The sequence below is a fragment of the Antedon bifida genome, chromosome 5, assembly GCF_963402885.1.
Source record: "Antedon bifida chromosome 5, ecAntBifi1.1, whole genome shotgun sequence".
NCBI classification, from domain to species: Eukaryota; Metazoa; Echinodermata; class Crinoidea; order Comatulida; family Antedonidae; genus Antedon; species Antedon bifida.
The window spans coordinates 3,079,714-3,091,886 of record NC_136230.1 but is presented as its reverse complement, the minus strand read 5'-3'; the positions used below and the strand labels follow the sequence as shown (position 1 = coordinate 3,091,886).

The window sequence follows — 12,173 nt, the reverse complement described above, 5'->3', positions numbered from 1 at the left end:
TGATACCGTGTGTGCAAGTGAACATCCAATCAGAGACTGCCACTTGCTACATACATAAAGATAAAGAGCGTTCTGCATTTCGCCTACTAATTCATTTCTATTGTACTGTACAAACATCGTAATAACTTAACTGATAACTTAAATTATAAATAAAACTTCTCGTGACAGTCATATAAACGTTGTATTTACTTACTCTTTTACCAGTAAATATATTGTATTTTAATTTCTGCTTTTATTTACAAGGCGCATGTATATTTCCTTAATTTTTTCTTAACAGCTCACTATGTCGGTCGGTTGCTTGGTCGGTAAACACTAACTTGAGCACGCGACTGCAGCCATGTATATGGCCTTGTTTTTTAGTAGGACAGATTTTTTATTTCCTTTTAAAACTATATATAGACTTGAAAAATAATTAGAAACTTCACGGATTAGCACCATTGTATCTCACCGAACTGCTTCATGTTTATGCTCCTCAACGCACTGGACTTCGTTCTGCAAACCGTCAACTTCTACAAGAACATAAAACGAAAAATGTCTTCGGCGACCGTTCTTTTACCAACTATGCTCCAATGCTATGGAATGGCCTGCCATCTCATATTCAAAACTCTAGTACATTATATACATTCAAGTCTAGCTTAAAGACTCATTTATTCACCATGTCTTATCCAGAAAACTTGTAGCGTATTTGTAATGTTTGTAGTCTAGTAGTTTAAGATTTGTAACTTTTTTCATGTTCTTTGTTCAGTAGCGCAGTGAGCGTCTTTTTTTAGACGGATGTTTGCGCTTTAAATTGCCATTATTATTATTATTATTATTATTATTATAAAAAAAATAGCTCTATGTAGTACATTCGCTTTATACTTTCAGTACACGTACGGCAGAGTATTTTAGGGTTATACACTTTTCAACATTCATGGCCCACTTCATTCGTGGTTTACGCGTCTATATTTGGGATGTATGTATGTATGTTAAATGCAGGGACCAGCCCCAAAAGTCTGTTGATGTACACACCCGGGTTGCGCTATACAGTTTATTCAACCAATGAAAATGTTTTTCATTCAATTCAAAAACATTTATAAATATAGTTATATTTCATTTTGTTTTTGCAGGAAACTTGAGATGGATGATCTTGAAAAGTTTAGGGATTTAAAACAAGAAATTAGTGAATTCTATGAGGGTGAAAATTACCTTCAGTTGAAATTCCTCCTTTTCGACCATGTACCAATAGGAAGTCTTAGCTCTCCAGAGTTTTGTGCACATGATTTATTAAATGAACTAAATATTACACCTCATGATGTAGACCTTTTGTTGGAGGTTGCCAAAGTATCCAATAAAAGAGGTGCAGAAGATCTCATTTCTAAGTATATGGATGACAACCATGTGCAAAATACAGATAGAGAAAAGTTATCGTCTTATCGAAAACGTCTGTATGAAGCATTGTTACAAGTTAGTTTAAAAGGCGTAAATCGTGTTATGTCATACTATGAGATAAAGCACCTAAAGTTTGAAAATATATGGGATGTAGTGTTTGAACTTGAGCGTACTATAAAATTAGATGCAAATCATACAGACACAATACAGAGATTTGCCAAGTGTCTTGAACCTCGAGCAAAGAATTTTCTATTGGGCTTTGGTATGTGTTTATTTTAACAAATTATCTGATTTCAAATAATTTATTATTTTGCAAATTAGTACAGATAATGTCTGTTCCAACAGAATTTCGGTATGTTTTGTTTTATCGTTGTGTTATATAACAACATGCATTCATTTTAAGAAGATAAGAAATATTCGTATAAATAAACCTGATCTGTTTCTCAGATAGAATATTGGTAATTCATTTTGATTTTTTATAGCAATGTCTGATGTTGGTTTTGAAGAAACTCTAGTCACCGTCTCAACTTGGTATGATAGAAAGAGGCATCTAAGGATGCTGAAAGTTTTGTATCAGGATCATATTGGAGGTTGTAACTTGGATAAAGCAAATAAAACAAAGCAATTGCTGGATGAATTGATTTATTCTGGAGATCTAAGTTCAACAAATCTTACAATTCTCCATGATACCATAAAGGCAACCAAACAGTTTGGTGCAATCTTTTTTCCTATCGCAAAAGAAATACCAATATCAGCATTTAGTCATTTTAGACAACGAATTGTAGATCTTGGACTTGAATTGGAAAAAGATGAGTTGGACAAAATTGATCAGGCATACAATGATCCTCCAAAAAATTATGAAGATAATTGGCATCTGATAATGGATCTAGAACGGAACACAATTATCTGTGAAGAAAGAGAAAAACTTGAACAATTTATTCAAACTTTGCGACAACTAGGAATACCGGAGAAGCCACTTACCAAAGGTAATTATATATTTAAAAAATTTTTTTTACTGCCTTTGAACATGTGCTGCCCGGTGCGAATTTGCGCACTATGGATATATTACTTTGTGTTCCGAAAATAGTATAAATTTGGAGTAAACATTTTTTTTTTGGTACAGTAATAGTAATTGTAACAATACATTGTACCTTGTAGGCATACTACCAAAGTGAAATAGAGCATCTGTGAACACTGAACCATTAGTTTTTTCCTATCTTTTTTTTCAATTGTAAGAAATGCAAGAGTTATTATCTTACCATTTTTAAGTCTCAAAATGTCATAATAATTACAACCATTATGGCCTTCAATGGTCGTTTAAGGTCATGTATTGTGTAAGGATGTGCAGTTCATTTATTGGCACAAGACACCAGGAACCTTTCAAATACTGTAAATGCACTGTGACCCAACGTGATAGAGAAATCACCTGATCTGACAAGTTCAAATCTAGTTAGTGTATTTAACATTCTTTTGTAATTTTAAAGGTGCTGACATACTGTTAACAGTAAAACTGGAAAATTCTGGCGCTGAAGAACGAACATCTCCAAATACTGACATTGGTCTATCAGCACAAAGAAATACCAAGAATATTCTACCACCTTTCGAAATAACTCAACTGTCAGAATTGGCACCACAATCTTGTGATAAGAAGCAGCCATTTTTTAAGAGTTGTTATGAGTGCTTTCGTCGCATTGGCCTTCAACTAAATGATATAGTATTCGGAAGTGTAATGTTCTATTTATCTGTCATCGATCCGTATGCCCTTGTGAATCTTTGGAGACTGCATCTAAGCCGCAAACTTCTTGAAGATTTAGCAGGCATATTAGTTGCAAAGGAAGATGGGCAAGAATTTCTTAAAAAGTGGACGACACACATTGATAAACATGAATTTGAAAAGTCACTACGTAAGCTAGAAGGTGAGAAATAGTGTACACAATGTATGGCTTATTTAATGAGACTCATCCAAACCACTTCAAATTAATTAGATGAAGACTAAACATTGTACAAAAAATGAATATTAAAAAAAAAACTTTTTGCTCATTTCACATCACAAAATGTGAAAACGACAGTACCTTGTACCACCAGATCATCCAAGTCACTTTCATTTAATAACATGTTAATTACTACAGGTGTTTGATTTGGGTAAGATGTGTTTTTACACTCTTTACACACCTATTTAAATCTTATTTTTATAAAAAACATGGTAATATCAGGAACAGAAAAAGTTGTATTTTTATTTCTTTATAGAGGAATCGGGTGAAACAATTGAGTTGGCCAACATCCTCGAGGATAATGAATTGGATATGGATAGAGAAGAGAAAGAACTTGTTAAATCAGAAACAGGTGAGTCTCTAGATTCTTCTCATGTATGTTACATCCAAGAAAGTAAAATACAAGAATTCAAAATGGAATTAATAACTAGATATAGCTTTAGCTATAAAGGAATATATTAATACAATGATTTTCATTGTCATTTCATTTATTTTAGTTGATTACAAAAATAAATTTTAAATATTTATATTTTTATTTATTTATTTTGTATTCATCCTTTACTTTGATTATCAACGTGACTAAAATGACAGAGATGAAATATTCAGTACCGAGCTTTCTTAATGGATATTACAGAAAATTGGATAAATGAATGGATTGATTCTGGGAAATACACTGGTCTAGTTAGATCTTAAGAAGGCTTTTGATACCATGGACCATATTATTTTACTTGAAAAGCTGAAATATTTTTCTTTTAGTGAAGGTGTAATTTTGGTTTGAGAATTACCTCAACGATAGATGTCATGTAACAAATATTTGGTATAACCTCAAATGTTCGTAATAGTGTGTTTCAGATACCCCATGGTTCCATACTTGGGCCCTTACTTTTTCTTTTAAATGTCTATAGGGAGTTTTCGCACGAGCACGTAAATGTTAACTTTAACGTTAAAGTGTGTTTTTTCCTTATATGAGGAATTGAATAATCAATCACCTTATTTGTAAAGCGAAACAATTTTTCTATGTAGACAAAATTCAACACTTTCATCCATTGATTGGTACAGAAGTTTACGCATTATGATTGGCCAAAATGTGCAGAAATACTGTTTGAATTTAAACATTGACAAAGATACTGATGACGCTGTCTGTACAACGTACAGTAGTAATATAAGATCGTAAGCCCTTTGATAGAAAAATCTCTACATATTTTCTTATCTGCTCTTAAGCCACGTCATGTAAACCCTTGGGAAGTTGTGAACATCGTAAATAAAATAAAATGAAATGTAGGAAAGCAAGTGGACCAGACATAAGATATAATTTCTGCTCGTTTTATTAAAACCTTCTCATTTGAATTTATCCTGTATCGTTATTTCGTCTTTTCAAACTTCTACTACACCTACCTACTGATTGGAAACATTCCAACACTGGATTGCTACTAAGAAAGTCCTTAATGCCACACTTGAAGGTGTCTACATCGTTTACTACATTTTACTGCCATTACAAGTAAAAACTAACAATTGTTTGGCTGATATAAGGGGGAGGAGGAGCTGAATTGATTGTAATATTAAAATTGACAATCAAATTCTTAAAAGAGTAAAATGCTGTAAACACTTTGGGTTGGAAATGGATGAAAACCATACGTGGGAAAATCATGTAAAGGCAAAATACGTTTTACCAGAATTATATTATTTAAGAAAGGCAAGCACACTTGTTTCTCAAAAAATTCAATTTAACCTATATAACCACTAATAGCTCTACAGTGTTGTCTGGGGCATTGCCATTATAAAAAATGCTTTAAGAAACTCCAAATTCTGCAAAACCGTTCTGCCAAGATTATTACTAGGTCTTCACGATATGACTCTAGCACACAAGCCTTACAAAACCTTAACCTAAATCTTCATCAAAGAAATGTACAATACAGAAGCAATAATTATGTATATAAAATCTTTAGTTTAAATGTTCCTCTTTATCTTTCTGACCGTTTTCATATCACAGAAACTATAATACTAGACAAGCTGATAGTAGAAACTTATTCTTAAATCTAAAACAGACTATAAGAAAAATAGTGTTTCATTTCATGGTAGTAAGCTCTGGAATAACATTTCAGATGATCTTAAACGAGTTTCTAATATTAATATATTTAAATCTAGTTTAACTGCATAAATTTGATTTTAGAGTTATCCCTGAAACACCGGGTTGGTGTCCGGCTTAGTTTAGCTTTTTAAATTAATGTTTATTTTTATTTTCTCATTTCTGTTACTTTTCATTTTGTTTTTTTGTATGGTCTTGCACTTAGGCCTATTCTTGAATTTCATTTTCCTCATATTTGTACAATAATCTAATAATAAAAGTACTGTACATGTTCAATTTTTAACACTAATTAGTAATATGTTTGTTTGTTCCTTTTACATAGGCAAAACAGAAGAATTGCCGATCAGTGATAGAGAAGAGATGAAACTTGTTAAAGCAGAAACAGGTGAGTCTTCAGATTCTGAACAAAAGCATCCTTAATTTCTGCTCGTTTTATTAAAACGTTCTCATTTGAATTTATCCTGTATCATTATTTCGTCTTTTCAAACTTCTACTACACCTACCTACTGATTGGAAACATTCCAACACTGTTGCTACTAAGAAATTCCTCCTATGCCACACTTAATGTCAGCCTTATTTGTTTGTTGCATAGGTATGCTGACAATTCTTCTACACTGTCTTTCACATTTTGTTCACTGGTTTTCTAAAGCTTTTTACGTTCCAGATTAATTAATATAAATGTTTCATCTTTAAATATCGCTTGCTGACTTGCTTAGCAGCAGATTTTATCAAGTCAAGTAGAAAGACTGCATGATTGTCTGTATTTATAATGAGTTAGCAAAGTTATAAAAGTTAGCAAAAGTGAACTGTTTAGTCACTGGTTTCAAAATCCCCCCAAAAAATCTCAGTAGTTTCAGAAAGACATGAAATATAAACTTCCTATCCAAAATTTTTTTTATTTAAAATAGTCTTATTCTTTACCTAATGGAAGTATTTTATCATTCATCAACATTTTTATGGGACTATATATTTTTGTTATTTGCAATTTGTGATGAAAATTGTATTTAATTATAATAAAATATTGCATATTCTTTATATTTTGAGCGTTTTTTTCTACTGTACTGTACTGTGATTTCTATTATTTTTGCATAACAAAGATATCACTGTATTGACGAGGAAAACTCAATCAACAGATTTGCACAAATCAAGCATAGAGCAAAGGTAATGTACAGTTGTAAATCCTAAAAGGCTACAACATGAACTTAAAATCAAAATACGTAGGCATATCTACTTCGAGGCCATACAACCAAAGTGCTATCTTAGCATAGCAATGATATAGTTAAGAATAGTTAACTTTAATCAATTTGGTAAATAAGCGAAAAGAACTGCTAGCTGCTATAGTATCTGGTTACCCAATGGTATCGAAAGTTTGTATACATACTGATTTTAACCACGTAATGTAACTCTGTTTACTAATTAAATTTAGTTGGAAAATCTGGTTAAACAGCTCGAGCACAACATTATATTGTTTACCGACAAAAAGGTTATAAAACAAGGCCATATACATGGCTGGCTGTAGTCGCACAGACCGACATAGAGTCGAGTTTGCATGCGACTAAAAACTATTTAGAATCTATGACTAACTATGGGTGTTTCCGGTTAGACTTTAGCTCCACGACCGATAATAAGGATTCCTCAAACCATGTGTGAATAAGAATAGGAACTAAACTAGGTACATTGTTTACGGTCATCATTTAAAGCATGTCTTGCTTTGTTTAGTGTGTACATAAACACAAAAATACAAAATAAACTTTTTACTGCAACATGAAAAGGTTAGTTATACAGTATCATCATAAATAGTTGATAAAGCCTAGGCCTACAATTTTCAATATTGTTCCCAAGTCATTGATAGGCCTACGTGGTTGCTGCAATAAATTATTTTGGTTGATCGAATCTTGGCTAGGTGAAGAAGATCCAGCGGAATTCACTTCATCGGGTTATTGATCCTTTCTGGATGTCTCAAGAGTTGGCGACAGACACCGTGGGATTGCAATCATCTACAAATCAATCATAGCAATTTGATAAACCTACGGGAAAAATGCTACCGAAACAGCTACTTCCTAAAATTTAACAAAAACTTGTAATAATTATATTGGCCAAACATTCTATAACCGTCTTTTGTATATTTCATAATAGGCGTGGCAGTTTTAATAACAGATAACAAACTGGCAAATTATATCCATAATTCCTGTACACCGCTCTTGCACCACCACTAGGACTACAAACCTGATCGTCCGTGGTGACTCAGTTCATAGCCAACTTATCACTTTTATCACTTTATTTTACTATTCGACAGAATGGGAGATGAACAGGAAAACGAAGATCGCTTTACAGAATTTCTTAGAGACCTTAAGAACGAATATGATGGTGATAAATTCCGATTGTTAAGATTTCTTCTTTATGATATCCTACCTCTCTCACTGTTAGACCGTGAATATATCGATGGGTTGGATTTATTTAATAAACTCCAAGAAATGGGTGACATAACATACACCGAAATAAACATTCTATCAGAAATTGCCGAAGTGACAAATTTGCAGTCAGCTAAAGATGTCATAGAAGACTACACCAACGATGCTAAAAGGGGAAAAGGACTTTCGCCTTATCGAAAAGCATTATATGAAGCTCTGGTGTCAGTGACAAATGACGATTTGCGTAAATTACGTGCTTTCTACAAACTAGGTAACTACGCCTTTGACAATATCTGGGATCTGGTATTCCACCTGGAGAAACATGAACGATTGAACTCTACAGATGTGAAGATAAAACGCTTTGCAAGTAAACTCAACTCAACTACACAGAAAAAACTAGGTGTGTATAAAACAACATTTATTTATAATTTAACACAATATATATTTATTTGTAAATATCACGTAAGTATAACGAGTAATTTTTTTTTTTGTTATAATGTCGTGAGTAACTACAGATGTTGGTTGATATTAATATCATTAATTAACGTCTCTACCAGAGGCAATATAAATATTTTCTTGCTTCATGCATGCTTGGCAGAAAATTATACATCTATATATTAATGTTACTAAATTGTTCCTCACATTTGGCACGCTGTTTATTGAGGGGCCACACACGATAGGCTACGTCATTTTCCTGAATTTTAAGAATAAACACTTAAAAAGGCAAAGAATAACAGTAATTTGATGTCTCAGCGACAATGTTACGTCACTGTATAAACAACGCAACCTTCTCTGCTGTGTACCGCCATGGCCGGATCTACAAATACCATGCCGGGCCGCCAAATTAAAACAGTGTTTAGTCTCGACAGCCGGTCAACCGTATCGAATGATCGCGTCGTTGAAGTTTAACTAATTACACCTATCCTTTGAACAGAATTATTTTCGTAAATCACGGGTTGGGTCAGTGAGCTGAAGAACACTTTCAACTTATCGAAAAGCATTGTTTGAAGCTCTAAAGGAATTACAACCTGTCGATTTTCGCAAACTAAAATCTTTCTACAAACTAAATAAATGTTTACTTTACGATAAATGGGATCTAGTACTCCACCTGGAGATAAAGGGACGGCTAGCCAATACCAAAAAGAAAATAAAAAAGTTTGCAGATATTCTCAGCGACACACAAGTAAAAGACAAATTGAGTATGTTTAAAACCTCACTCCTTTTTAATATTAAAAAACCTGACTGAATTGAATAAAAAAAGTTGGTGTCTGTCGATATGTGTAGAGATTATTGTTTTATAAAAAATAATTACCATTTACATTGTTTTTTAAGGTAATCTGTCAGCATTAACAGAGACCAGAGAAATGGTACAATCGACGTCATCAGTAGAGCAATTAGGTAGATTGTGAATAATCAAGTCCAAGAGTTACTCTACTCTGTTTGGCTTGTTTTTTTGTAGCTTCATTTGTCAGTATAAACATACCTACTTTTTGTGGTGTTTGTATTAAATGTGTTAATATCGGTTAGAAATTGAATAACTTTGTATTTTTTGTTACAGGAGTACATGCGCCATCAGAATCGAAAGGTATTCTATTCGAAGCTACTTGTTTCCTACAATCATAACATTTCGAAGAAATTTCAAAATTTGTAGTAAATTAAATATGTAAATTATTAATACAATAGTCATAATCTAATCAACCTGAAAATTCAGATGCGCTGCCTATATTTAGTAATTTTGTTCCATTTCCTTTAGAGTTAAACAGCAAGAATTTTAACGTCATGTTAATCCAGACAGCACGGTGGTACCAAAACAGAGACAAACTAACTATGCTCAAACTGCTGTTCACGAACGACGTAAAAGCCTCAACAGAATACAATGATGTGAATAGCTTGTTCGAAGCCTTAAGGGAGTCTCGAAAAATATATGTTAGTAACTACAAATATCTAATCGACATGGTCAAAGTTACCGATACTCGTGGAGTTATAGAGGATGTGAAACTACTCAGTGATGCAAAGAAGAACGTCAAAATCACATCATTTACACCTTATCGACAAACACTGATGGAAATGGGAAAAGTACTTTCAAAAGATGAGGCAAAGGAGGTGGGATACCTGTATGACGTACCAGATGATGCATATACAGATAAATGGTCTCTAATTATGTATCTTGAAGAAAAAGGGAAATTCAACTCTGATAATATGGGAGCATTTATTCAAGTCCTTGAAAAAATAAATCTACACCATGTAGCTGTAAAACTTAAACCGATATCAACAAATAAGAGAAGCAGTGATAAACAATCAACAGATTTGCACAAATCAAGCATAGAGCAAAGGTAATGTACAGTTGTAAATCCTAAAAGGCTACAACATGAACCTAAAATCAAAATACGTAGGCATATCTACTTCGAGGCCATACAACCAAAGTGCTATCTTAGCATAGCAATGATATAGTTAAGAAAGTTAACTTTAATCAATTTGGTAAAGAACTGCTAGCTGCTATAGTATCTGGTTACCCAATGGTATCGAAAGTTTGTATACATACTGATTTTAACCACGTAATGTAACTCTGTTTACTAATTAAATTTAGTTGGAAAATCTGGTTAAACAGCTCGAGCACAACATTATATTGTTTACCGACAAAAAGGTTATAAAACAAGGCCATATACATGGCTGGCTGTAGTCGCACAGACCGACATAGAGTCGAGTTTGCATGCGACTAAAAACTATTTAGAATCTATGACTAACTATGGGTGTTTCCGGTTAGACTTTAGCTCCACGACCGATAATAAGGATTCCTCAAACCATGTGTGAATAAGAATAGGAACTAAACTAGGTACATTGTTTACGGTCATCATTTAAAGCATGTCTTGCTTTGTTTAGTGTGTACATAAACACAAAAATACAAAATAAACTTTTTACTGCAACATGAAAAGGTTAGTTATACAGTATCATCATAAATAGTTGATAAAGCCTAGGCCTACAATTTTCAATATTGTTCCCAAGTCATTGATAGGCCTACGTGGTTGCTGCAATAAATTATTTTGGTTGATCGAATCTTGGCTAGGTGAAGAAGATCCAGCGGAATTCACTTCATCGGGTTATTGATCCTTTCTGGATGTCTCAAGAGTTGGCGACAGACACCGTGGGATTGAAATCATCTACAAATCAATCATAGCAATTTGATAAACCTACGGGAAAAATGCTACCGAAACAGCTACTTCCTAAAATTTAACAAAAACTTGTAATAATTATATTGGCCAAACATTCTATAACCGTCTTTTGTATATTTCATAATAGGCGTGGCAGTTTTAATAACAGATAACAAACTGGCAAATTATATCCATAATTCCTGTACACCGCTCTTGCACCACCACTAGGACTACAAACCTGATCGTCCGTGGTGACTCAGTTCATAGCCAACTTATCACTTTTATCACTTTATTTTACTATTCGACAGAATGGGAGATGAACAGGAAAACGAAGATCGCTTTACAGAATTTCTTAGAGACCTTAAGAACGAATATGATGGTGATAAATTCCGATTGTTAAGATTTCTTCTTTATGATATCCTACCTCTCTCACTGTTAGACCGTGAATATATCGATGGGTTGGATTTATTTAATAAACTCCAAGAAATGGGTGACATAACATACACCGAAATAAACATTCTATCAGAAATTGCCGAAGTGACAAATTTGCAGTCAGCTAAAGATGTCATAGAAGACTACACCAACGATGCTAAAAGGGGAAAAGGACTTTCGCCTTATCGAAAAGCATTATATGAAGCTCTGGTGTCAGTGACAAATGACGATTTGCGTAAATTACGTGCTTTCTACAAACTAGGTAACTACGCCTTTGACAATATCTGGGATCTGGTATTCCACCTGGAGAAACATGAACGATTGAACTCTACAGATGTGAAGATAAAACGCTTTGCAAGTAAACTCAACTCAACTACACAGAAAAAACTAGGTGTGTATAAAACAACATTTATTTATAATTTAACACAATATATATTTATTTGTAAATATCACGTAAGTATAACGAGTAATTTTTTTTTTGTTATAATGTCGTGAGTAACTACAGATGTTGGTTGATATTAATATCATTAATTAACGTCTCTACCAGAGGCAATATAAATATTTTCTTGCTTCATGCATGCTTGGCAGAAAATTATACATCTATATATTAATGTTACTAAATTGTTCCTCACATTTGGCACGCTGTTTATTGAGGGGCCACACACGATAGGCTACGTCATTTTCCTGAATTTTAAGAATAAACACTTAAAAAGGCAAAGAATAACAGTAATTT

At 33.2% G+C, this 12,173-nt stretch overlaps 2 protein-coding genes across 2 annotated transcripts in view; both read left to right on the top strand.

The window, feature by feature from the left end:
- The window catches only part of LOC144842883 (uncharacterized), a 56,738-nt gene that overhangs the window by 26,885 nt on the left and 17,680 nt on the right, over positions 1 to 12,173 (top strand). The window lies entirely within an intron of this gene.
- Positions 1 to 12,173, top strand: part of LOC144842290 (uncharacterized) — a 39,676-nt gene that overhangs the window by 10,274 nt on the left and 17,229 nt on the right. The window contains exons 6-16 of the mRNA XM_078698721.1: positions 1,110 to 1,633; positions 1,854 to 2,357; positions 2,856 to 3,287; positions 3,619 to 3,714; positions 5,771 to 5,833; positions 6,546 to 6,609; positions 7,745 to 8,259; positions 9,192 to 9,257; positions 9,418 to 9,444; positions 9,613 to 10,192; positions 11,317 to 11,743. Of these exons, the coding sequence (XP_078554847.1) occupies positions 1,110 to 1,633; positions 1,854 to 2,357; positions 2,856 to 3,287; positions 3,619 to 3,714; positions 5,771 to 5,833; positions 6,546 to 6,609; positions 7,745 to 8,259; positions 9,192 to 9,257; positions 9,418 to 9,444; positions 9,613 to 10,192; positions 11,317 to 11,743 (3,298 nt within the window). The remainder of the gene's footprint in view (positions 1 to 1,109; positions 1,634 to 1,853; positions 2,358 to 2,855; positions 3,288 to 3,618; positions 3,715 to 5,770; positions 5,834 to 6,545; positions 6,610 to 7,744; positions 8,260 to 9,191; positions 9,258 to 9,417; positions 9,445 to 9,612; positions 10,193 to 11,316; positions 11,744 to 12,173) is intronic.